A 26,808-nucleotide genomic window follows, 5' to 3' on the forward strand; every position below is an offset into this window, starting at 1 on the left:
AGCCAAAGCCAGAGCACGGGGAGGCCTTTCGGGCCTCCTTGCAGCCTCCAGCAGTCATGCTGCAACCTGAGTCCGAGTCCGCAGCCCTGCATTTTCCCCCAGCCAACACCTCGGCTGGCTCCGGCTGGCTCCCGGACAGCCAGGCGGGCTGCGCTGGGCTGCGCTGGGCTGCGCTGGGCTGCGCCGGGCTGCGCGAGGCTTGCTGGACTCACACGCAGGGCGGCACTTGCAGCGCTTCCTTAGCAGCGGGTCGGGTCGGGTCGGGTCGGCTCACTGATCGCCCCGACTGCAGCAGGACCGCGGCCGCGGCCGGCTGGGTACGTCCCGCTCCAAGTTCACGCCACTTCCTCGTCCGCACCCCTCTTCCTAAATGCGATCAAGGGCACGCTGGAACCCCGATCTGCACTTCCGGGCCCGACCGGCCTCGGGTTTGCAGAGCAGCGCAGGTGCCCCCGGCAGGCCCCAGCCCCCCGCCCCCCACCGAGCGCCCCGACTCCTCCCCGGGGAAGGGGACCCCGGAGTCCCAGCCAGCGAGGGAACGAGTACCCGGAGGCCACCCCCTCCCCCTCCCCCACCCCCGACCCGGCTCACACGCAGCCGCCTCCGCGGTCTCGGGTCTCGGCTCCCGGCCCCCCGGCGGCCCCCCGGCCCGCCCCGCCCCGCGGGCCCCCTCGGGCCTCGGCAGTCGGGGCGGCCCGGCCCGGCGCCCGTCCCTCCCGCCCGCCCACGCGGCCCCGGAGCCCCGCCGGGAGGCCGCCTCCGCCCGGGACGGCGGGCCGCGGAGGGCGGAGGGCGGGGGGCGGGGAGCGGGGGGCGGCGCGCACCTCGCCCCGGCCCCGCCACCACCGCCGCCGCCGCCGCCGCCGCCGCCGCCGCCCGCCCGGCCCAGGAAAGTAGGCCCAGCCCCGCGGAGGGGCCGCCGCGCCGCGCCGGTATCATTCCGCCCGCGCCCTGCGGCCCCCAGGCGGGCGGCGGCGGCGGCGGTGGCTGCGGACACCCGCCCGGCGCCCGCCCCCGCCCCCGCCCCGGCCCCGGCCCGGCCCCGGCCCCCGCCGCCCCCGGCCCGCCGCCCCCGGCCCGGCCCGCTCCCGGCGCCCCTCGCGCCGCATCCGGGGACTATATTCGCGCGGAGCGGCACAGCGCGGCCGGGCCGGAGCCGCTTACCGGAGTCGCCGCGCGCCTTGCTCTCCCTGGGCTTCGGGGGGCGGCCCCGCGGCATCGTCGGCGGCGGCGGCGGCGGCGGCGGCCCACCCCTCGGCCGCACACACACTCACACATACACCCGCGGAGCGCGCACGCGCGGGGACCGGCCTCGGGGGCGAGGCGCGCGCCCGGCCGAGCGGCGGAGGCGGGCGGAGCGGCCCCGGGGCGCGCGGGCGGCCGCCGAGCCGGGTCTGAGCGCCCGCGGGCCTCACGGGGGGAAGGCGCCCGGGCGAGCGGACGCGAGGGCTCGACCCGCGCCAACTTCGGCGGGTTCCATGGCCCGGCGGGCCGCGTTGGGGGCGTTGGGCGCGGGCGCGCGGTGGGGGCGGGGAGCGGCGCCGTGCGCATGCGCGTTCCGCCGGTCGGGCCCGGTGCGGAGCGCGAGCGGGCGGTGGTCGCCTGGGTCCCCCTCGGCCCCGATGGGCTGAGCGGGGCGGGCCGGGGTCACCTGGGCCCCCCCTCGGCCCCGATGGGCTGAGCGGGGCGGGCCGGGGTCACCTGGGCCCCCCCCTTGGTCCTGATGGGCTGAGTCGGGCGGGCCGGGGTCCTCCTGGGTCCCCCTGGGCCCTGGTGGGCTGAGCCGGGCGGGCCGGGGTCACCTGGGTCCCCCTGGGCCCCGATGGGCTGAGCAGGGCGGGCCGGGGTCACCTGGGCCGCCCCCCCCCCCGGGCCCTGATGGGCTGAGTCGGGCGGGCCGGGGTCCTCCTGGGTCCCCCTGGGCCCTGATGGGCTGAGCGGGGCGGGCCGGGGTCACCTGGGTCCCCCTCGGCCCTGATGGGCTGAGCGGGGTGGGCTAGGGTCTGCCTGGGACAGCCATGAGGAAAAGAAGAAAGGTCCCCTTTAAACTGGTACAGGTGGTGAAAAAGCTTTGCTGGTGGAAGAGGAGGGGAGAGCAAGGGTCCCCGATATGCTAGGTGCTTCGGATGTGCTCACCTATGTTTACTGTGTTCATTTAATTGCAGGAAACGCGGGGAACGTGGTCCTCCAGGATCCCCCTGAGAGCATCCCCATGGCACACTCTCCAGGGGCAGACACTAACAGATCAGGGACTTGGATGAGGAAGACCTGTCATCTGATGTAATACATTAAAATGTAGTTTTATATTGTATTCATCTTTTATTTCTGTTGTTTGCTCATAATAACTTCCACAAAATTGTGACACAGTAACAGGAGGACAGAGTTGGGTGAGGCAACATTATCAATCAAGGAAGGAGTCTAACAGTCTTAGTATCCTCAGGAAAATTAATTCAAAATAGTAAATAATGGTTACCAATTGCATCCAAGGTATTAGGAGGGAATAGGAATACAAAGGGAAAACAGTGTCTTCCCCACCAAAACAACTTGGTGCTATAGGACAAGAAAGACAAAAGCAGTCAATATATTATAAATAGAGATTTTAAAAGTGGATGGAGAAATTTGAGGACCATATAAATTACAGTTGGAAAAAAAAATAGGAAAGACACTCAACTGAAACTTAGTAGATGCTTGTATTCTAACAGATGGTAAGAACTAGGGCTTCCCAGGTAGAGGTAACGGTAAAGGGGAAAAACCTAAAGAGTATTTTGTTAGGCGCTTTATATATGTTCTTTTGTTTCCATACATTCATCCAAATCCTGAAAAAACTAGGCAGATAATCCTATTTGAAAAGAGGTTATTTAACCGTCAACAGCTAACCAAGGAATGGCAACTGGTAATTAACATCTGCTGTTTTTAACTGCTAACATTTTAGTGTTTTAGGTAATCCTGCAAGTACCATTTTACAGATGATGGTGCTGAGGTTCAGAGGGGCTAAATAGTCTGATTAAGGGTACATAGCCTGTAAGCAAGTCCAAGGTGCAAACCAAATCTGCTTACCTTTCATCCCATGTACCCAGTTGCATCAAAGCAGAAATATATATAAATTTAGACAAAATATGACTATTCACATACATATATCAGGACTAGCGTAGGTATAAGGCTGAGAAAAAAGATTGGAGGCAGATCATAAGAAGCTTGAGCCACTTGTAAATCTGTTTGGAAATGTATATACCCTATTCTGATCGGCAAAGGATTTGAAGCAATTTCTATCAGTAAAATATAAGTGAAATCAGGATAAAGGAAGAAAGTAGAAATTAAAGGAATAAGTACCTAAACTAGTGAAGTCCTATGTAGTTATAAAAGGTGAATATGAAAGTCAACTCCAGGTTCTTTAGCCCAAGAAGTAGTTGTGATCTGTTAGAAGATTCTCACAAAAGACAGCTGTATGCCTATGTAACTTCATAGGATTGTTTCTTTTTTTACTGTCCATACCAGTATCCTCTGTAAACAGACAATTTTACTTCCCTTATGATTTGGTTGCCTTTTATTTCTTTTTCTTGCCTAATTGCTCTGGCTAGGACTTCCAGTGCAATGTTGAATAGGAGTGGCAAGAGCAGACACCCTTGTCTTATTCCTGGTCTTGGAAAGCTTTGAACCTCTCACCATTGAGTATGATGTTAGCTGTGGGTTTGTCATAGATGCCCTTTATTATGGTAAGATACGCTATTTCTATACCCAATTTGTTGAGATGTTGAATTTGTTGAAAGGATGTTGAATTTTGTCAAATGTTTTTTCTGCATCTGTTGAGATGAACATCTTTTATTAATGTGGTGTTTCACATTAATTTGCATTGCTTTCCAAGGATAAATTATACTTGATCATGGTGTGTGATTCTTTTAACGTGCTGTTGAATTCAGTTTGCTAGCATTTTATTGAAAATTTTTGCATATATTCATCAGGGATCATGGCCTATAGTTTTGGGGTTCTTTCCTTGTATCCTTACCTGGCTTCAATATCAGGGTACTCCTGGCCTCCTAAAATTGAGAGTATTCTCTCTCCTAAGTTTTTTGGAAGAGTTTGAGAAGGATCGTGTTATTCTTTAATGTTTGCTAGAATTCACTGGTGAAATCATCTGCTACTGGGCTTTTCTTTGGTGGGAGATTTTTTTTTATTACTGTTTTAATTGCCTCATTCATTGGTCTGTTCACATTTTCTGTCTTCCTGATCCAGTCTTCGTAGTTTATAGGTAGGTTGCTTTCTAGACTCCTCTTCCTAGGATGTCTCAGAGGGTTCCGTGGAGGGCTGTTCTGTTCTTCCATCTCATTTTTAAGCTGATTACCATAGCAGACCTAAAAAGGGTGACAAAAAACATGCTCCCCAGAACCACCACACAAGGCACAGCTGGAAAATGGGGCCAGCACCCTGGAAGACCCATATATGCCTCTCCCTGGAGTGTCTTTTCCTAGAGGTATCTGCTCTCCTGATCCTGCAATAATCCTCCCCTTGCTTTTATGGTTGTATAGACTTTGTAGATGTCTTTAAATAAATGAAATATTGGTCAGTTGGTCCAGCTTTTTCAACTTTCTCAAAGTTTTTCCAAATTCTTCTGTGGCCTCTTTGCTTCATATCATATCTGAGATTCATTGATGCTGATGCATATAGCTACAGTTCATTTGTTTTTACTGTTGTACAGCACTTCATTGTAAGACTGTGCCACAGCTTATTCATTCAATCCACTGTTGACAGACTTCCGAGTTATGTCGAGTTGTTTTTTGTTTTTTTATGAACATGCTGCTATGACTATTCTTGCACTTGCCTTCTGGTGTTGATTTTAATACAAGATGAGAAATATTTTTTGCTTTCAATGTGTCCCATGTCAGCTAAGTTTACACCACTGTCTTTCCTTTTTTTTTTTTTTTTTGGATTGACTTTTTTTTTTCTCATTCTCCTTTTTCCCTTTGAAAGTTATATACTCTATTCTGTTAAAGGTAACCTAGAAACTTTTAGATGATATTTATGAAACTAGAATGTTAACATCTTTACCCTCCTCCTAATTTATAAATTATTGTTTGGTGTTTTAATTCTACTTTAAACTGCAGAAGACATTACTGTTTTATGTAGTCTGATTTACATAGATATTCTAATATTCCAATTAATTTTGTCCTCTACATTCCTTCTTATGTCTCCAAACTTCATCTCCTGTCTCATATACACACTTTATAATTTCACTCAGTGAACATGACTAGCAGCAAGCATTCTATCATTTTTTGTTTACCTGAAAACGTCTTTATTTTGCCCTTATTCTTAAAAGGTACTTTCCTGGTTAAATAATTCTAGGTTAACACTTATTTTCTTTCAATCCACTGAAAATATTCCACTTTTAGCTTAGTTTCTGTTGTAAATGATGACCAGTCGGTTATCCTTCTTTCTTTTGCAGGTCACTTTTCTTCACTGGAAGCTTTTACAACCTTCTCAGCCATGAGTGACTCGCAGATTCATCATGATGTGCCTAAGCATGGATGCTTTTCATTTATGTGCTCAGGGATTCAGTGGGGATTCTCAGGGATTATGTCAACAAAGATGGCGTTAGCCCCATTCCTTCTCTTTCTCTTGGAGTTCAGCGAGATTAATGATAGGCCTGCTCATTTTATTCTCCATTTTTCTTAACTTTCTTTCATATTTTCTCTTTTCCTCTGTACTGCATCTTGGATAGTTATTGTAAGATTCATTTTGGAATTCATCAACTTTATCTTCTGCCGTGACTTTAGTTAAACCTATCCACTGAGTTTAATAATTCAATTATATTTTATCTTTATAATTTGGTTCTTTTTCAAATCTAGTTGGTAAACTTTTCCAGCTTTTTAATGACAAAATTATCCAACATACAAAATAATTGAAAAAATAGTATAATGAACTCCTATATTCCAAAACTTAGATTCAACAGTCTTAATATTTTTGTCATGTTTGCTTTATCTATTTATTTTCCTGTTGCCTTTTGTTTTTCTGTGGGTGTGGGTTTTGTTTCTTGTTATTTTGTTTTTGCCAAGCTATTTGAAATAAGCTGCAAACATCACGCTTTACCCCTAACTACGTCAGCATGAATCTCTTAAGAATACGTGCCTTTCCCTACATATCCATGATATCGTTACTATACCTAAGAAAAGTATCAATAATCTCCTAATATATTTAATATCTAGTCCATATTCAAATACTCCCAATTGTCTCTAAAGATTCTTACTTTCCCAATCAGGATCCAATAAGGACTCATGACTTAAATTCTTATTGGCTCATTTTATTTTAACAGCTTTGTTGAAATATAATTGATATACAACAAACACATATTTAAGGGTGAAGTTTGATCAGTTTTGACACGTGTATACAAATGTGAAGCCATCAATACAATCAAGGTATGAACATATCCTACCACCCTACCACCCTTATTTCCTTATTTCCCTGTGTACTAATCCCCTCCCTGATCCCCAATTCCCAGGCAACTACTAATCTTTTTGTCACTATAAATTAGATTACAATTTCCAGAACTTTATATAAATGGAATCATATGTATTATTTTTGCCTTTTTTCACTCAGAATAATTATCTTGAGCTTGAGCTGTACCCATGTTGTTGAAGTAATCATTAGTTCATTCCTTTTTATTGCTGAATAGTATTTATTTTCTTTTTTAGGGTACAATTTACATAAAACACTAGTTTCCGGTGTATAGCGCAATTATGTATAATTGCATATATTGCAAAATTATCTCAATAAGTCTAGTTAATATCCATTACCACACAGAGTTACAATTTTTTCCTTGTGGTGAGAACTTTTAAGATCTGCACTCTTAGTAACTTTCAAATATACAATACAGTGCTATTAACTATAGTCACATTACATTTTTCGGACTTATTTTATAAAGATATGGAATGCTTCACCAATTTGAGTGTCCTGCTTGCATAGGGGCCATACTCATTTTCTCTGTATGATTCCAATTTTATGATAAGCTGCCAAAGAGAGCACTGAATAGTATTTCATTTTATGGATATACCACAGTTCCTCTATCCATCTACCTGTTGATGGACATTGGGGTTGTTTTCAGTTTTTAACTAGTATTAACAGACTCAGACTAGGGTGACAGAACAAAGCACCTGGTGCTCACTCTCAGGTTTGTGCACGTTTCATTTGTCTCACCTTGTACAAGCCCTGATTATAGACGAAACTGCTATCAATATTTGCATCAGGTCTTGGCCTGGCCGCATTTCTGCTTTAGTTTCTCTTAAGTAATTACCTAGGAGTGGCGTGGCAGGGTCAAATGGTAGCTATTCCTTTAACTGTTTTAGAAGCTGCTAAACTGCTTTCCAAAGTAGTTATGCCATCTTACCTTTTTACCAGCAATGTATGACATTCTGGTTGCTCCACTGACTTACCAGTGCTTGGTATAGTTAACCTTATGAATTTCAGTCTTTCTAGGAAATGGTTAATGGTATCTCACTGTGGTTTTTATTTGCCTTTCTCTAATAACTAATGATACTGAATTTTTTTTAGATTTTATTTGAGAGAGTGTGTGCATGTGCATGCACATAAATGGGGGAGGGGCAGAGGGAGAAGCAGACTCCCTGGTGAGCAGGGAGCCCTATGCAATAAGACGCTCAATCACGGGACCCAGGGATCATGACCTGAGCTGAAGGTAGATACTTAACCAAGGTGAACCACCCAGGCACGCCATTGAGCGACTTTTCATCTGCTTATTTGCTGTCCACATATTATTGTCCTTGATATAGTGTGTTCAAATTTTTGCCCATTTTTAATTGGATTGTTTGTCATCTCATTGAGATATAGAGTTATTTGCATACCCCAAGTATAATTTCTTTATCAAGTATATGGGTATTTTTGTTTTTTTTAAAGATTTTATTTATTTATTCATGAGAGACACAGAGAGGCAGAGACACAGGCAGAGGGAGAGGCAGGCTCCCAGCAGGGAGCCCAATGCAGAACTGGATCCCAGGACTTCGGGATCACGACCTGAGCCAAAGGCAGATGCTCAACCCCTGAGCCACCCAGGTGCCCCTATTAGGTATATGTTTGTAATACCCTCATAGGTGGCTTGCCTTTTCATTTCCATAACATTGTCTTTTGAATGGCATAAGTTTTGGGGTTTTTTTGAATTTCACATTATGATCAATTGTTCCATGCTTTTTGTGTCGTTTCAAGGAAACTTTGCCAAACCCAAAGTGATTAGATTTCCTGTGTTTTCTCTTGGACATTTTAGCTCGTATATTTTGGTCTTTCTCTATGATGGTTAATTTTAAATGTGGTATGAGGTAAGGGTTGTTTGATTTTCTCAACATGATATCCAGTTGCTCCAGTGCTATTTGATAAAAAGATGATTATTTTTCCATTGAATTGCCTTGTCAACACTGTTTAAAATTAATTGATCACATATGTACAGGCCTATCTTGGACTCTATTCTGTCCTATTTATGTGTTTCTCTTCTCCAATGCCACACACATTTTCTGAATTTTAAAATCAGCTTGTCAATTTTTTAAAAAAATTTAAAAGTCAGCTGAGATTCTGAATAGAACTGCTTAGAATCCATACATTGATTTGGGAGAAATTCACACCATAACCATACGGAGTCACCCAGCCTAGGAACACAATTTCTCTTCCAGTTTACTCAAATCTCTTCCCATTCCTCTCAGCTGTGCTTTGCAGTTTTCAGGGCTCAGGTCTTGTCGATCTTTTGTCAAATATAGTCTTCCCAAGTAGCTCATATATTCTTTAAGGTTTATTTATTTATTCATGAGAGACACAGAGACATAAGCAGAGGGAGAAGCAAGCTCCATGTGGGGAACCCAATGTGGGACTCAATCCTGGAACTCCAGGATCACAACCTGAGCCAAAGGCAGATGCTCAACCACTGAGCCACCTAGATGCCCCTGTAGCTCATACTTTTGCTGCCATGTTAGGCATAATTGTTTATTTAGTGTCAAACTGATTGCTCTATTTTTTTACATTGGTTGTTTATCCTGAAACCTTGCTAATCTTACAAGTTATAGTAGCTTTTGCTATGGGTTCCAAAAGAGGTTTTTTAAATAAATGCTTATAATTTCTGAAAATAAACTGTTTTACTTCTTTTCCAATATGAAGCCTTTTTTCCCCCTTTTTCCAGCTTTATTGCACTGCCCAGAACTTGTAATACTAGTTCTAGTACCAATGGGTAGACCTAGTAAAGGCAACTATCTTTCCCCCTCACTGATAATAGAGGGAAAGGATTCAGTCTGTCGCTATTAATTAGGATACTAGCTACAGTTTTCTATAGTTGCCCTTTATCATATTGAGGACATTCCCTTCTTTTCCTACACTGTAAGAATTTCTGTCATGAGTGAATGAACTTGCTAACATTTTCTTATGAATTTTTGTATCTGTGTTCATAAGGAACATCAGTCTGTAGTTCTTTTTTTTGTTTGTTTTTTTTTTAAAGTCCTGTAATGTGTTTTTCTGGTCTTTGTATGGGGTTAGTCTCCTAGACTGAATTGTGAAGTATTCCTTTCAGTCAAATTCCTTTCAGAATTTGATGGAAGAGTTTAGCAATAGCACACTTTCCAAGACTTAAAATTTTGGGGCTTTTCAATTTGTTGTCGTTGTTTGGTTCTCAGGTTCCAAGAATTAAATACCAGCAGATAGGATCCAAGCTAAGGGTAATGAAGAGGAAAACAAGAACACTGTATATCAATCATTTGCTGCCAGGCACATTTACATATTTAATCTCTATTAGATATGCCAGGACTAGAAGTATGCACTATATTCCATTTTACATGTTTGTTGGGAGAGGTTAAATAACTTGCTTAAGATGACACAGTAAGTCTTGGAGTTCAGATCAGAAAGCAGGTCTCTAAGTCTCCAGGACCTGTATACTCTTTCCTTCACCAGATGAGCAAATTAAATTATATTCCTAGTAGTTTGAGAACCTAAGATCTGAGATTGCAAATTTCATTTCACTCCAGAGTCATTTAAATTCACAAGTTGCATATTGAACTAGACACTGAAATCCACCTGACATTGATGCTGCCTGGAGTAGTTTCAGAGATAAAATGACTTAGTTTGACACCAAAGAAAATGGAAATAACATGATAATTGAAAAGCACAGCAATGGTAATAAAAAGATACAATAAATAGATGAATAAAATGATTGCTGAGTCCAAGCAGGAATTCATAGTGATGCCAATGGGTCCTGACTCTTGACTCTCTTAGAAGCTCTCAGGAGCCCGGGAAAATGGGCACAGTCCATGTGGAAGGGGTGGCATGAGGACTGGCAGAGCTGACTGCAGGGCACAAGGGTGGCGTGGGATCTCCCACCTGACAGCATGATTTCAGAAAGCACAATCATCTGATATGAAATAAGGAATGATGTTCAAATATTCCTATAAGAAAGTAAATGATGTGTGAATGTCTTGAATGATAAGGAAAGAATGAGGCTTAATGAGGAGACAGGACATGCTCAGTAGCAGTGATGGAGTAGAATGGGTAGGAAAAAGTTTGCCCCTAGGGGCGGAGAGACTCTAAAGAATACCAGAGGAAAGAATAACTGTGAGTGATGATAAGTTCAGATATGTGATCATGGAAGAGATCACTTTGGCTCATCTGTCTATCCTGCTTCTGTTATCTATCTTCTTAACCGTCCCCTGAGTGCTTACTATGTGCCAGGCACTATGCCACCCCCTTCAGGACACAGCTCTTTCACTTCTGCATCTACCAAACTATTGAGTAGAGGAACTGGAGAACACTGGGGTTTCATCTATCAGAAAGTTAAAACGGTGTTGCAAAGAGAATGCAGATTTCAGGTTCTTTATGCCAAAGACTACTTATTACAGAGATAGAATGTCCACTCTCTTAAAACTGTATGAATAGATTCAGTCCTGAAACATTAAAGAAAGAATAGGCAAAACATCAACATTCTGAATAAAATTTTCATATTATTCTAATAATAGGGACAATGACTCATTTAAATTCAATTTTGGGGCATTCTGAAATCTTGCAGTCTTCCCAAATAATGCTTATTTATCCTCTTTCTATAACATGCTTTGTGCTATCACTTGATCCTTAAAATTCAATTGGAGGTAGACAAGGAGTGTTATTCCTCTTTATACAAGAGGGTGCTGAGGTCCAAGGAGTTGAAGTGACTCTCTTGCTCAAGATTCATGGAAAGAGTAGAGCTGGGATCCCTGGGTGGCGCAGCGGTTTAGCTCCTGCCTTTGGCCCAGGGCGCGATCCTGGAGACCCGGGATCGAATCCCATGTCGGGCTCCCGGTGCATGGAGCCTGCTTCTCCCTCTGCCCATGTCTCTGCCTCTCTCTCTCTCTCTCTTTCTGTGACTATCATAAATAAATTTTAAAAAAATTTAAAAAAAGAAACAGTAGAGCTGTTTTCCAGACACCTTCCAATCTGCACCCATAGCAGCTCCATCTGTTGCCCACGTGTTTGCCCACATCCCACACCAGCACCTCCCAGCCCCTTGGCCTCTTACATGATACTCTGTCCTTTATTCACTTGCACGGGGGGGTGGGAGGCTGAAATATCCATATATTTCGACTGTGAATCCCATTTCCTACCCTAGAATGCAGTAGGATGTATAACATGCTCGCTCTTCACACACTGATCATGGACCCGCAATTCTGTAACGAACTTCTTCATGTTACTGTCTAGTGCCTCACGGTGCTGGGAATCCATGTTAGGTCATGGAAAGAAGCGGCACTAGCCTCCACTTACTGGGGAAAGGTGACAAACCTTCTGGGGAAGGGCCACTGAATCTATCCAGACTCTTTCCAAAATCTGCAGCCATCCTTCCCAGTTAGCGCAATAAAATATAGACTAGTTGTTCAATTGCACTCAATAAATCTGAATTTCTGTTTCCAGAAAACGTCCCCAAGCAGTGTACAACATGAACATAAGTGACATAAGCTGTCATTCCCAGAGTACAATCCGTGTGTGCACTTCCATTCCTCCCATGGAATTCTGTAGGGATGCTGTCTGCAGTGATTGCTCAGGCTCACTAGTGTTCAGCCGTGGCTGGTAGCCTTCGACCCGTTCTTCCGGGGAGATTAGACTGTTTTCATTCTGTGCTGGAGGGGGCCAAGGGCCTGATCAGTCTTCTCCTGAGTAGATAAAACACAGAAATTTTCTTAATTATGTCTCATATTTGGGGGCATCTGTTCAATTCTTCCCTAAAAATGAGAGGTGTTATGTGAATGGCACCTACCTGCCAGCTGATTAACCTCAGATCACCCCCAGTACCCCTTGCCCAGGTAGGTTGCAGCTGAGGTTCTGTGAACTCGTTTTTACACACAGCCCACAGGAACGTTCTATAGTCCATGCTTTGTGACCATCGCTCTGTGAAGCTTACAAATTTCCATCACATTTTCGCCTCCAGCATGCTCATGGCGGCTGACAGTAACGTTTTTGTTCCAGATGTCAGGCTGCATGACCCCAGGACATCATTTTACTTTGCTAGGTTTCAAACAGGAAAATTAGAAAGTTCAACAAGTGGCTCTCCAAGGTCCCCAGGCGGTTTTGATATTCTAGCACTGCTCTATGCTTCAACCACAAAACTTCAAACACTATTTTTTTAGAGAGAAACTGTTGGGATAATGGAGAAGGATCCTTGAACATGTACATTCCCAGGGCTCACAGGTGTGAGGGTCACACTTTGCTATAATAAAAACAAAAATGTGCTAACAATTCACTAGTAGACCCTGGCTTCATTTATGCAGCTCAGTGATGCCAGCACCCCTCTCTGGGGATGTCGAGGGCACACAGGCAGCCACATGGAGCCACAGTGAAAGAAGGCACAGCATCCTACCCCATTCCTCTTGAATCCTAAACACGAGTCCGTTGCCTGAGAAGGTACCAAGTAACAGACGGAGGAAAGGTTCCAACGCCCCACCACCGCTGACACTTTCTGTGCCTCTCCTGGTGTCTTTGAGGACCTCAGGCCCACCGCAGCTCACACTCCCCATTACGCCTAACCTCCCCTGCAGAACTTCCGTGGGATCCTCCAAACCACTCTCAGCTGGTCTTCCCTTCTCTGGTCCCCCAGGACTCCCAGGTTGGGCCCACGCCACTCCTCTCTCTTCACCTGTTCCCCACGCTCTCCCTGAGGCCTGGTCCCCGTGGGGCCAGTCACCTGCTCAGTCTACTCCCCAGCTCCCACAGTGGCTTCCTACATCTGTCTGCTATCTCGGCCGGCAACCCTGTGCGATGCCCTCTCCACCTCCCAAGCTGCTCAGGCTGTGCCCCCCTCCCAGTAAGTGGAGACCCGGAGACCCTCCAGCACCTGCCTGGTCCTCCCACATCCACGTGCCAGCACTGCTTTGAAGCCATCCCACCCACACCTGGACTGGCCTTCCTCCAGCCAAGCTTGCCACTCAGTTAATGGTCTCAGTTCTTCAGACATGATTTGCGGGCTTTCCTGCACTGGCCCTGCTGTCCCCACAGTGACATCTCAGGCATTCCTCGCAGCTTGCCACCAGGTTCCTCTAACCTTAGCACCATCCCTTCTTCCCCAGCCTGGCTGCCAGGGCCTCACCTTGCCCTGCAGGTTCCCGTCTTCAGGCTAGGCTCCCCCCCCACCCCCCGTCACCTCTGCTTCCAACATGCCTCTCACTTTCATCCCCCACCCCGCCAGCAGAGCGAGCTTTCCAAAATTTAAATCTGACCTTTTCACTCCTGAGCTGAAATGTTCAGAGGCTCTGCCAATTCCTGCACTCTGGATTTAAAAATCTGTTTTAAAATATATTCTGCAATGCTAAACTGCACAGAAGCACATAAATACTGCTTCTAATACCTGCACACCCATCGCCCCACCAGCCCCGACATCACAGTTGGACGCCTGTGTCCTCACGCCACCATTTTGCACAACTTGAGGGGACCACGCACCCCCCGGGGCTGTGAGAGCAGTCCTACCTGCTCCCTGGGCCCCTCCAAGCAGTGACCCCCAGATGCGGCGCTAATCTTCATGTGTCCGCTCCCTCTGTATCTCTAGGTTGTAGGCTGTACCGTTCTGCACACTTTATACAAGTGGCAGCCTGCTGTATACACTGAGGCATCTGGTTTTTTTGCTCCATATTGTGCTCATGTATGGATTGTCCTCATTTTCACAGCTGTGAACAGTTGCATTGTATGACTATACTGCAATCTTCTTAATCCCTTCTGGTGATGAAATTTAAGCTATTTTCTATTTTTTCTTTGCTACTACAAATAATATTGCTCTGAACATCCTTCTATATGACTCCCCGTGGATATAAATATTCTGGGCTGTAGGAGTGGAGCTGCTGGGGTTTAACATGGTGATTGCAAGAATTGACATTCTCAACAGCAATGTCTAAAAATTCCTGGTGCTCTATGTCCTTGCGCCCACCTAGGACTACCAGACTTCTCAATTTTTGCTAACCTGTGAGGTTTTGAGTTTTTTAAATTTCCAATAAGGTTGAATCTGTCCTTTGCTTTTCTTCTTCCATGATTTGCCTGTTGTTTTGTTTTGGGTTTTGCCTATTTTAATAATTCGGTTTTATGTATTTTCATTGATCTATTATAATTCTTTGCATATTCCGAATTATAATATTTTATTTGATAAATACAGGTATTTTATCAAATAGATACCAATATTTTATCATAAAATCTAAGTATTAATTTGATTGTAATTTCATGTACCACCTTTTCCCCAACCCAAGGAGATGTCAGGTTTTTTTTTTTTTAATTTTTATTTATTTCTTTATGATAGTCACAGAGAGAGAGAGAGAGAGGCAGAGACACAGGCAGAGGGAGAAGCAGGATCCATGCACCAGGAGCCCGATGTGGGATTCGATCCCCAGACTCCAGGATCACGCCCTGGGCCAAAGGCAGGTGCTAAACCACTGCGCCACCCAGGGATCCCTCAATGTCAGGTTTTTCTATCATGACATTCACGATCCTTCCTACTTCACCTGGCTACTATAACCTGAGTACCCCCTGCCACCTGCGCCCCCACAGCAGTGACACTCATGGCCTCCTGTGCTCCTGTCAGATCCAGCTTTCCCAGTGACCTCATCTGAATGAGGCATCCCCCATCCTGCAGCCAAATTGCTCCTGGCCATTGTTTTAGTAATAGCTTGCCCTGGTTATCTGAGTGTCTGTTTCCCCCACTAGATTTTGGGATTTTGATCCCTTTGTTCAGACACTGGGATTTGTCAATGGCGACCAGGCCCTTCAGACTCAGGATCAGCATGGGACTGAGGAGGTGGCCTGGGTAGGAACACACCCCTGTCTGGGCTGGGGAGCCAAAAGCAAAACCAGGTATCAGGAGTGCGTCTCTGGATACACTTGGTCCATCCCCCAGCCAGGGGCCAGGGTGTGGATCAGAATCCTGGGGAGCAATAGAGAAAAGTATCAGGACAGTGGGGTGAGGCCCAGGGGCTGCAGGGGGAAGGGGGCCCAGGGGCAGCTAAGAGCTCACCGGTGGGACTGCCCTCCCTTTAGTTTGTGTGTGTGGAGATGGGGGGTGGTTCCCAGGACAGCTGCTCCCAGCCAGAGCAGCCTCATGCCGTCACCCAGCACGCTGTGCAATCCCCATGGCCTTCCCGGTGCCAGGACCCCACTAGGTGCAGGAGTGTGGGCTCTGGCCTAATGCCAATCAGTGCCCCTTTCTGTGTGCCCAGCCACTCCCCCACCCCCCCACCCCCACCCCCGGGTGGCCCATGCTCCTCCAAAGGAATAGGGCTGGGCTCCGCCTTCACATTACTAGATATCGTATGACAGTTCACTCACAGAAATGGGAAAAGGGAGAGACAGCAACAGAACTGAGAAAACGAAGAAATGGGGGAGAGAGAGGAAGGGAGGAGGAAGGAAGGGGAATGGGGAGGAGGGTGAAAGGAGGGGGAGGGAGGGAGGGAGGAGGAAGGGAGAGAAGGAGGGAAGGGAAAGGGAGAAGAGATAAGGGAGGTAGACACTAGAGGGAGGGGAAGAGAGGGAGAAGGGAGGGGCAGGGGAGGGAGGAAAGAGAGGGAGGAGGGAGGGAGAAGACACAGGAGGGAGGGGGAGCAGGGAGGGAGGGGAAGGGAGGGAGGAGCCACAGGAGGGAGAGAGGAGGAAGGGGGAGGGAGCGCCACCTAGTGGCAGGTCATCCCCCTAGCAGGTTCCCCGCCACCCCTTGGTCCCCAGGCCTGAAGCCCAGATCCAGAGCAGGGACGGGCACCTCCCTGCTGGCTGCTCCTAACAACAGGCAACCGCTGTTGAGCAACAACTCGGAGAGGTGTTTTAATCACTAGATTCTTTTTACAGCTTTAGCTTTACAGGGGAATTGAGCAGCCGCCTGTGCTCCCCCGGGCCCCGGCAACAGGCTCTCTCCCATTAACCCGTGTCGCGTTAGGAGGCACATTTGCTACCACGAACGCAGCCATATGGATACGTGGGTACTAGCTAGACCGCGCCTTACACGGAGGTTCACTCCTGGGCTGTCCGGTCTGGGGGCCTGACATGTGCCTGCACGTGCCCACGGCCCCAGCTTGCTAGTGCAGCCTCTGGCCCTGCCTGCTCCTGAGCCCGGGCAGCGGCTCTCCCGCTCCGTCCACAGCTCGGCCTTTCTCGGGCCGTCGCGGAGCTGGAGTCACGCAGCTCGTGGCCGTGGCCGTGGCCGTGGCAGGCCGGCTTCCTTCACCCAGCCGTGCGCACTCCAGGCTCCTCCGTGGATCCTCCCGGCCTGGTACCTCGCTTCTCTCTAGTACTGAATAATACTCCACGGCCTGCACAGACCGTTTATTCCCCCATCGCCTGTGGAGGGCATCTTGGTCATTCCCAGGCTTGGACGAGGATGCATGCGCCTGCTCTAAAGATGCATGTGCAGGTTTTTTCGTGGACATAATCTTCAAGTCCTTTGGGTAAATACCCGGGAGAGTGACTGCTGGATCATGGGGAAAGAGTGTGTAGCTTTTGTAAAAAGCCCAGCAAACCATCTTCCGCAGCAGCTGCCCCTGCCACATCCCTACCGCCGGCAGTGAGTGCAAGTTCCTGCTGCTCCCCTGTCCCTGTCGCACATGGTGTCCTCAGCTTGGCCCTTCCGACAGCTGTGTGGTGGTGTCTCAGCATTCATTTGGGTGCGTGTCTCCCTGCTGACAAATGATGGAGAGCATCCTCTCATAAGCTTGCTTCCCATCTGTGTGTCTCCTTTGAGGAGATATCGGTTCAGGTCTTTGCCCATTTTTTTATCTGGGTTGTTTGCTTGTTGTTGAGTTTTAACTTTGTATATTCTGGGTGCCAGTGCATTATCAAATATGCGTTTGGCAAAATATTTTAATACAAATGGGATAAATGCACAGATGTTTAAATGAAATGCATTTGCTGGGCTGTCACTTGAAATAATCTCCTATACCATCTGTGGTATGTGTACAACATTTTTGGAAATATTACTTAAATCTGCCAATCAAGGTGCACGAGCATTAACAACAGCTCAGTTACGTTTCCATGTTCATGTAATTAAAGCCATCATTGCATCATGAAACACTTCTCTCAGGCTGCAGCCTCGACCAGACACCGCTATCTTAAAACTGTGGACCATTAGGACCCATGGTGCTCAAGGCTGAACACATACTAACATCCACTCAACAACATAGGCCTTGGGGATTCACTTCCATGCAGATTGAAATTATATTTATTTCAAAATTTTCTAGATACCTGTTTTAATTAATTATTTTTAAAGATTTTATTTATTCATGAGAGACACAGAGAGAGAGGCAGAGACACAGGCAGAGGGAAAAGCAGGCTCCCTGCAGGGAGCCTGATATAGGACTCGATCCCAGGACCCCGGGGTCACGACCTGAGCCGAAGGCAGAGACTCAACCACTGAGCCCCCCAGGTGCCCCAGGATACCTGTTTTAGTCTATTTGCTGCTATAGCAAGTACCACAGTCTGGGTGGCTTATACACAACGGAAATTGATTTCTCCCCATTCTGGAGGCTGGAAGTCCGTGACCCCGGTGCCCACATGGTCGAGTTCTGGGGAGGGTGCTGGTCTGAGTGGGGACAGCTGTGTTCTCACTGTGGGTCCCCGTGCGGTGAAAGGCCACCCTTCGAAGGCCCTGATCCCATTCCTGAGGGCTCCACCTTCATGATCTAATCACTCCCAAAGGCTCCAGCTCCTAATACCCCGGGTGGGGGGGGGGCGGGGGGGCTGGGTTTCAACACATAGATCTCAGAGAAGGTGGGCAACAGGGACGTTCACTCCGTGACAATACCTTACTATCATCACTGCTCTCAAAGGTGGGCCTTGGCAGTAGCATCAGTTTAGACTTGCTGTCTATACCAAGGGGGAGTTTTAATTTCAAATGTTGTGTAGCAAACATCTTGCAACTTTCTGTGGCACACCGACCTCTGCAGGACATGTTCTGAATTGGGATGCCACAGAGAGAGGCCTGGGGAGAGGGCAGGAAGCCAGAGTTCTTAGGGAGACTCATCGTGCATGAGTCGTGTGTTCAGTTTCCTCACTTCTCTGAGTCTCAGTTTATGAATCTAAGGGAAGTGACTGCTAAAAGTGTAGCTTTTACACTTTCATGATTCGATGATCTTTGAAGCTTACCTTGAAAACACAGGAAATTGCTACAGAAGTAGTAGGATGGGTCTGACGTCCGGCCACAAGAGGAAGGAGACTGAAGCTTTTACATTCTCCTGGGCCGAGATCTGAAGCACTCAGCACGGCTGGAGGGAGACAATCTCGGACCTGTCTGAGGTTACTGTGATGACCGTGTGAGTGAGGAATACGACGCTGTGCTGAGCCACAGCCTGAGCCGCAGAAATGAAGACACGTAAAAGCCAATGAAAAGCCTCCCATGGAAATTTCAGCCTAAAATACGACAGTTGCCATCACTGTGGGGCATTTAACACCAGCGGTCCCACTCCTTCTGAAAGCCCAGCCTCAGGAGCTGGACCCACCAGCTCTGGGTACTGAGAAGGCCAATGGGAGAAGACTCATCCTTGCCTTGTTCCTCATATGAGGAATGCAGAGGGTCTTCAGGCCTCCCTCAGAGGCTGTTATGAACTGTAAATGGTGTGTGGAGGGTATTTACAGCAGCCCGACAGCCTCTACGAAGGCCCAGCTGCTATCATGCCCGCCAGGCCCACTCTCCAAGCCCTGGCTTCTGTGGCACAGTACCTGCCGTGCGGCTGAGTCCTGAAGCCCCAGCCCTGTTCGTTCAGCCTCCTCGCCAGCTGCGTCCCATCTCTGGGGCTCTACGCTCACTCTTCAACCCTCCAAGGGACCTCGCCCCATCAGCCGCTAACAACTTCTCAGGAGGTAAAAGGAGAAACTCAAAAAAAATTAGGTGAGACACAAACTATGTCATAGTTGTTGATATTTCATGTAAGGCTCAGAATGGATCATGACAGAATTTGTTTTCCTCCATCAATGAAGCACAAAAGAACACCGACTCTCACTCCCTCGTTTCCTATATAATGAGAATTTCAGTAGCAGAGGTGTCTTAGCCTGGTTCAACCAAAAGTGGAGCTTGCAGCGGAGGCTGCTGTGCAGTGCTATACTCGGGAGTGCGGCTCTAGGGAACGGAAATCAGGAAGGAAGCCGAATGCAATGCACTCTCCAACTGGGGCCACCATGCACCCCATGGGGGACCTTCTTAGGAACATCATGAAATGAACCCTAGGACTGTCTGCTTTTGATGGAAAGAAAGTCAAGCCATGACCTTCCCCCTTTGGGGTGTTTTGTAACTAACTGAGGCTTGGCATGAATGACATACAGCATGGTTCTACTTCTGCTGACCGTGGTCATTGGAAATGGGACTTCAAACCCAGAAATGAAAATAAAGTCCCCCAGGGCACCTGGGTGGCTCAGTTAGTGAAGCATCTGCCTTTGGCTCAAGGCATAATCCCGGGGTCCTGGGATTGAGTCCCACATCTGGCTCCCACAGCTGCCTGTGTCTCTGTCTCTGTCTCTCTCTCTCTCTCATGCATAAATACATACATAAATACATAAATAAAATAAATCTTTTTAAAAAGTCCCCCAATAACAACAAAGCAGCCACCCACATCCTGCCATCAACCCTGTTTGTTCTCTGTCCTTAAGAGTCTCTTATGGTTTGCTTCCCTCTCTCTGTTTCTCCCCCTTCTCATGTTTTGTTTCTTAAATTCCACATATGAGTGAGGTCATGTGATAATCATCTTTCTCTAATGGACTTATTTTGCTCAGCATACTACCCTCCAGTTCCATCCACGTTGTTGCAAATGGCAAGATTTCATTTATTGATGGCTGAGGAGTGTTCCATTGTGTGTAGACCACACCTTCATCCATTCATCTGTTGATGCACATCTGGGCTCCTTCCATTGTTTGGCTCCAGTGGACATGGCTGCTCTGAACACCAACAACCCCTTCTCTAGCTCACCTGCCTTCCCTCCCTTCATCTTTAACCCCTGACAACTGCCAATAGGTTTTCCATTTCTAAAATTCTGTCATCTCAAACATGTAATATAAATGAGATCATCAGTCACCAGGAAGCACCATGAGAGAGGCAAGGAAGGATCCTTCCCCTAGAGCACAGCCCCGCCTTGACTTCAGGCGTCTGCCTTCCAGACGGTGAGAGGATGGGTCTTGTGGCTTTACATCATCTGACTAGGACAGCCCCAGAAAACATCACCAAGAAAAATTGCAAACGTACACCAGCAGATGTATATGGGACTGTCCTATGCATTCTTTTTTTTAAATTATTTATTCATGACAGACACAGAGAGAGAGACAGAGACACAGGCAGAGGGAGAAGAGGCTCCCTGGAGGGAACCCAATGTGGGACTTGATCCCAGGACCCCGGGATCACACCCTGAGCCAAAGGCAGACGCTCAACCACTGAACTACTCAGGTGCCCCTATCCTATGGGCTCCTGATCAGCAGCTCAGGAGAAAAAAACCTGGAAATTTTTCAGGTATTCATCGGTACGAACGTGAATTAATACATTATGATGTAATCAGAAAGTAGAGGCGGTCAAAATGCAGTGATTACGGCAATATACCATAATGTGTAAAATAAGCCTCAAAGATGACAGCATGCTACTTCTTTTGCAAAGTTAAAAATCAATTAGAAATCCCCTTCCTGCAGTATACACACACACATATGTAATATGACATGATGTAATGTAAAAAGAAACACCAGGGAGAGAACAGCCCCGAGTCCCCTCAGCCGGGATGAGTTATCATCAAGGTTCTAGCTTTTGCGCTGACTGGTGGGCTCACGGGCACAGATCACATTGCTATAGAGACACAAATTCATAAAAACGCCCATGACAATTTTTCATGAACCCAGGATTCCTATGATTTCAACTTGGTGCACATGAATCCAATAAGAAAAAATAAATATAAACACAGCCAAGTCCTATCACAGTGGGAGGAAGGGAGAATCGAGATGCCGCATGCCTGTCACCTAATACAGGGGTTCTTTCTGTGTCTTCATCTTGTGGAAAGCGTGCTGATGGAGTTGAAGCCATGTGCTCACCCCTGGCTCCTCCGGGGGTCTTCCTGGGGGAGGACAGTATGAGCAGGGATGCGATGCTGCTGGAGCTGGGCCTGTCTGTGCACCAAGCATGAATCCCCTCCAGGCAGAGGTACCCATGTGTGCTCCCGCTGGCACCCCACGGTGGGCCTGCGTCCCAGACCTTTGGTATCACTGGGCATCATCACATATAGGGAAAGGCCTGCTATCTTTGGAGCCCAAAAAGGTGTCTATCACCATATTTTTGTTTTGCTTTTTTTTTTTGCAGCTTGTGAATTTGGGTATTTTCCATTTATTCGCAGACCTTGTCAATTCTTTCTTTTGTAAATACCTGTTCAGATCTTTGACCACTTTTCCTTTTTTTAAGATGTTATTTACTTATTTGACACAGAGAGAGAGAGAGTGAGTGCACCAGGAGTGTGAGCAACAGGCAGAGGCAGAGGGCAAAGCAGATTCCCCGCTGACCAGGGAGCCCGACTCTGGACTCAAACCCAGGACCCCGGGATCATGACCCGAACAGAAGGCAGATGCTACACCGACGGAGCCACCCAGGAACCCTGACCATTTTTCTTCTGGAGTGAAGTCATTGGTTGCCTTTTTCTTATTGATCTGTAAGAGTATTTTATGTATTAATCACTAGGAGCATGGCTGTAGTGATGAATTAGCAATTCAGGCAAACTTCACTGTCTCCAGTGGTGAAGTTGGTAGAACCTTTCCAACTGTGAGGACGCTGGGCCCCACTTCCCTTATTCACCACTGCACCAGAGGGTGCTCGTGTGTGCCCAGCATGCTCTGGGCACCGCAGGGCACACAGGGGAGGCAGGGGGTCTGGGCGAGTGTCCCCTTCTCACTCCACCCTGTTCCCAGTCTGTCTTCTCCACCACACAAAGGGCATGAGGACTTCTGCAGGGATTAACAAGCCACACATTATGCTTTAAGAATTATTTGACATTTCAGTTGCCCTGAAGTGTGAATGAGCTCTATTGTGTACAGATTCAAATTCATCACGAGCTCTCATGATGTCCTGGTTAGAAGCCTGTTCTCCATTTTCATGTACACATCCTAAGCAATTTCCTCTTGCAGTTTGAAGACAATGTTCCAGTGTTACATCCAGAAAAAAAAAAAAAACAATTTGTGCACAGTAACCACATCGATGACTCGCTAGTCCTCCTGAAGCCAGACCTTGTGCGGATATAAAGATCCCTCACAGGTGTTTTTCCCCACAGTATTTACCTGCAGTCTCCATTAATAGTCGGCACCAGGCCCAGTGCGCAGAGGGAAGGGGTGGGCAGATTCAGCAGAGAACAGGACAGGAGAGAAAGGAAGGTTTGGAAGCACAGGTGAAAAGGTTTCGCCTTCCTTGGAGGTCAGCATGGGACCCCTTTTAATAGAGAAAGCCAGGGACACCTGGGTGGCCCAGCAGTTGAGCACTTGCCTTTAGCCTAGGGCTAATCCTGGAGTCCCAGGGTCAAGTCCCACATTGGGCTCCCTTCGAGGAACCTGCTTCTCCCTCTGCCTGTGTCTCTGCCTCTCTATCTGTGTCTCTCACGAATAAACAAAATCTTCAAAAAAATAAAATAAAAGAGAAAGCCGTACATTTTCGTTTCTTGCCAGATCACTTTTAGCATCCTCTGAAAGAGATATTTGGTTAAAACGCTATTTTTCAAGTAAAAACGAGGTATGTTTATAACTAGGGGAGAGATTCCCAACTATTGATGCAATAAACACGAGAACTTCACCCCTGAAATGTCCTCTGTGTGGAAGCCTGTGGGCAGGGTTGAGTGAAATGCAACTGTCCTAGGTAGCTTGTTCCTTCCCCTGTTGTATCAAAATATACTCTCTGTTTTATTTATTCATTTTTAAAAGATCTTAATTATTCATTCGACAGAGAGTGAGAGCGAGTGCACAAGCAGGGGAAGCTGCAGGCAGAGGGAGAGGGAGGAGCAGGCTTCATGGAACGGGGCCCCATCCCAGGACCCTGAGCTCGTGACCTGAACCGAAGGCAGATGCTTCACCGACAGCCCCCTGGGCACCCCTACACTCTCCATCTTACTCTTTCTTCTTGTTTCCACCAAGTCACTGAGCAAAAGAGTAAAGAAAAGGGTTTTCTGAAGTTCTGCAGATCCAGCCCTGAGTGAGAGACCCCCTGAAGCTGATGCCTGGGGTACAGGCAGTGGTGGGAGGGGAGCTGCTGGGCAGGGCGCAGGGCAAGGGCAGGGAGCACATGGGAGACAGTGAGAGGTGGCACTTCTCCATAACTCTACAAGTCCACCCCCAAAGGTAAGACAAATGTAAGAAAGGCCAGGGCGCACTGCTCTCCCCACAATACACTCCCCTTTGACAGATTAATTAGGACTCCTGATGACCTTTCAGATTTACTACAAGCATCTTAGGAGCGTGTGTTTGGCTGTCTGCTGTCACTAAAAAATCAGATTTGGCTGGCACCCACGTGCTTCAGCATCTCTCCAGTTCTAGAAATAGTCACGTATTTAATCTTCTCTTCCAAGCAAGATTCAACCCGAGCGGAGAGGACTAGGACTCAGCCGTTCACCAACATCACTCTCATCCATCTGCTGCGTCTTTCCCAGTGGGATCCCCAGCACTCGCCTCTTTCTTCCTCCGTTTGTCAGATCCCTTCTCTTCTGGGGTGCAAGATAAACACCCATTTCTTTGGCTTCTGTGAGTCTGGCAGCGCCTGGCCCCTGCTGTGCTGCTAACATGCGTTCTGCTGGGATATCCTGCCTCTTGCCCACAGATTCGGGTCCAGATTCATTCACCCCGAGTGCACTCAGGCCATTACAGGCCTCTCTGGTGGCCTGTTCTACTGTTGCCTGCAGCCGTGATCTGCCTCCTACTTGACCTTGTCCCTGTGCTGGTGGAGCGTCTGAGAGGGAAGAAGTGTTGTTGGTGAGTAGGTGTTTGATACACGGACACCAGGACACTGGAACGTGCTGGGGGCAGGGGGGATGGGAAGGGACTGCTGGACAGGTGGTCCTGATAGTCCTATGCCATCCTTGGAAAGAGGACAGGGATGCTTTGGTTATAGGGATGCTCATCATCCCACAGGAATTACACAAGAGATGAAGGAGAAAACACACTCTTCATTTGGCTGTTAGTAGTATCAATTGGTGGATGGATAATACATAACTTAGAACAAACTGGAAAGAAACATAAACATCAAGAACAAGTAGGTATCTTTTGTGAATTCTTAACTAGGAAAACCAATTCCTACCTATTTTCTTATATCTAATGCTTGAAGGTGAACCCTCATTTAATGAGTTTGGAGCTACGAGACAGATAAGGCTTGTTGCAGCGTCTGCCCTTTGGGAGCACAAAATCCCCTAATCGTCAGAGAGTTCAACTCCAGCTCTGCTCCCTGGCAGACATGTGCTCTTCCCCTAGCTAGAGTTTGTTCATCCATCATTACACACACTGAGTACCTACTGGGTGCCAGCAGGACTCCAGATGCTGGGATAAATTAGCAAACAAGCAGCCATGCCCCTGCTACCGAGCAGCTGACATTCTGTGGATGGAGACTGAAGAGAAGCAAGCAACCAGACAGGTAAACAAGTGCTTCACGGTGGGGGGGTGTGTGTGGGGGGGAGTAAGCACAGAACTGAAATGGAAGGAGATAGCAAAGCTGACATCTGAGTGAAGAGGGTAATCTGACATTGGGAAAACCCCAGAAAACTGCACCTGTGAGAAAGGCAGAGCCATCACTGGCTGATGCGCTAGGCCCTCACTGTGGCTGCCCTGGCCATGTGGCCTGGGGGGGCGGGCATGGAGGCATGGGCCCGATGGTGGCAGGACCTGCAGGTGGCTAGGCTCAGAGCCTAGGTCGTGAGGGCAGACACATACGGGCACTTTCTGGATATTTAGGGCTGAGGGCAGTAGGGTTTACAGGACCTGGTCCTGAGCGCAGGGCTAAAGGAAGGAGACTGATGGTTTGCTGAGCTGCTGGAATCAGGCATAATACTAAGTGTATTTGTGAATGCAAAGTGGAAATGTCCCTGGAACTTACATCGCTTGGCCACTGACAGTGTTTTCTTTCTTACAACAGAAGCTTGTTCTTGTTCATAGAAAATAATTTCCAGGAACAACAGATCACAACCAAGTCTATAGATAAGCATCTGAATTACAGAATTTGAAAGTCAGAAGGAGCCCTAGAGATTATGTGGTCCAGTCTCCTCACGTTGCAGACAAGGCCACAGACCCAGAAGGTCAGGTGACTTTCCAGGGACATGCAGTAGTTTAGGGGCTCAGATGAAGAGCCCGTGGCCAGGCCCCACTACTTAGGTCTTTGGGTCCCAGGAGGTGTCAGCTCGGCACCAGTGGATGTTCCCCCTTTCACTGCCGCCTTCATTCTCAGCCCTGGGGGAAGCTGAGGCTTCTTGGTCCCCTGCCTCTGACCATGACACCTGCACCCACAGCCCCATGGGGGATGACCAGACTCCAAACCCACCTACCTGGGCTCAGATGCTGGCTCCAACTCTTTCACCTTGGGCAAGTCGCTGACCTTATTTGCAGTGAGTTCATCTAATAAACAGGGAGTTGGTTAGGGTCTGCATTTGGGATTAAACGAGTTTGTCCTTGCCTTAAAATCCCCAAGGTCAGACTGAACTCCCTAGCTCACATCCAAGGAACGGAACGGAGGTAGAGTGTAACCACAGGAGGGAGCTGGCAGAGGCAGACCTTCCTACTCAGCTATCCTTGCTCACCCTTGTTCACATTGAGAAGTTGATGGGGTCCAGGACACCTAGGCTCCGACGTTCTTCCACAGTCCACATTCAGATGCATTACAATTCTAAGTTAAACTATAAATCAGATAAGAGAAATCTGTACGAGGGAAAAAACAGCAAGTTTGGGGTGTGCATGTGTATGCATTTGCACCTGCATGTACATGCATGTACATGTGTGCTATGTGCACCTGCATGTGCTCATGTGTGTATACCTGTGTGTGCACGTGCATGCAGTATGTGTGTGCATGCCTGCGTGTACATGTGATGCATGGAGCACAGGAGGTGGAGGTGGTGTGACACGATGCTTTTGTTTAGAGAACGTTACTATTTTCTCTCCTTTCTCAAAGGACGGCGCTTCAAGACTCAATTATTTAATCCTGAGAGCGCCCCATGACATTTTAGCTGCATAAAATTAGTCACAGTGACATTACATCCCGATCCAGGAGCCCTCGGATAGCGGCACTGCGCTCCCTCTGAATGGCTGGAATGACAGGACACCTTGGCAGACAACCATGGTGATTAACACCTACGTCATCCCGAAGCAATGATTACTTTACATCTGATC

The 26,808-nt window shown here is 47.8% G+C and overlaps 1 protein-coding gene, 1 long non-coding RNA gene and 1 other non-coding gene across 13 annotated transcripts in view; 1 reads left to right on the top strand and 2 right to left on the bottom strand.

Annotated features, from left to right (window-relative positions):
• Positions 1-1,279, bottom strand: part of ZNF236 (zinc finger protein 236) — a 104,044-nt gene extending 102,765 nt beyond the window's left edge. For 2 of the 5 annotated variants that reach the window (XM_038525743.1, XM_038525747.1), the window contains exon 1: positions 1,165-1,279. In XM_038525743.1, coding sequence (XP_038381671.1) covers positions 1,165-1,219 — 55 coding nt within the window. In that variant the 5' untranslated portion in view covers positions 1,220-1,279. Of the gene's footprint in view, positions 1-212; positions 478-591; positions 612-1,164 lie in introns of those variants that run through there. The other 3 variants (XM_038525745.1, XM_038525746.1, XM_038525744.1) reach the window with 3 other exon arrangements.
• A 314-nt stretch (positions 1,280-1,593) lies between these two features.
• Positions 1,594-26,808, top strand: part of LOC102156552 — a 31,729-nt gene continuing 6,514 nt past the window's right edge. Inside the window, exons 1-8 of one of the 7 annotated variants that reach the window (XR_005353302.1) lie at positions 1,594-2,280; positions 3,579-3,713; positions 5,438-6,407; positions 24,260-24,411; positions 24,571-24,691; positions 24,962-25,066; positions 25,565-25,724; positions 26,591-26,758. This is a non-coding gene — a long non-coding RNA (uncharacterized LOC102156552). Of the gene's footprint in view, positions 2,296-3,578; positions 3,714-5,437; positions 6,408-14,770; positions 14,828-24,259; positions 24,412-24,570; positions 24,692-24,958; positions 25,067-25,564; positions 25,725-26,590; positions 26,759-26,808 lie in introns of those variants that run through there. The other 6 variants (XR_005353300.1, XR_005353299.1, XR_005353298.1 and 3 more) reach the window with 6 other exon arrangements.
• On the bottom strand, positions 6,910-7,012 carry LOC119869861. Its single transcript, XR_005354859.1, has one exon. It is a non-coding gene; the product is annotated as a U6 spliceosomal RNA (small nuclear RNA).

The sequence above is a fragment of the Canis lupus genome, chromosome 1 (genome assembly GCF_011100685.1).
Source record: "Canis lupus familiaris isolate Mischka breed German Shepherd chromosome 1, alternate assembly UU_Cfam_GSD_1.0, whole genome shotgun sequence".
NCBI lineage: Eukaryota > Metazoa > Chordata > Mammalia > Carnivora > Canidae > Canis > Canis lupus.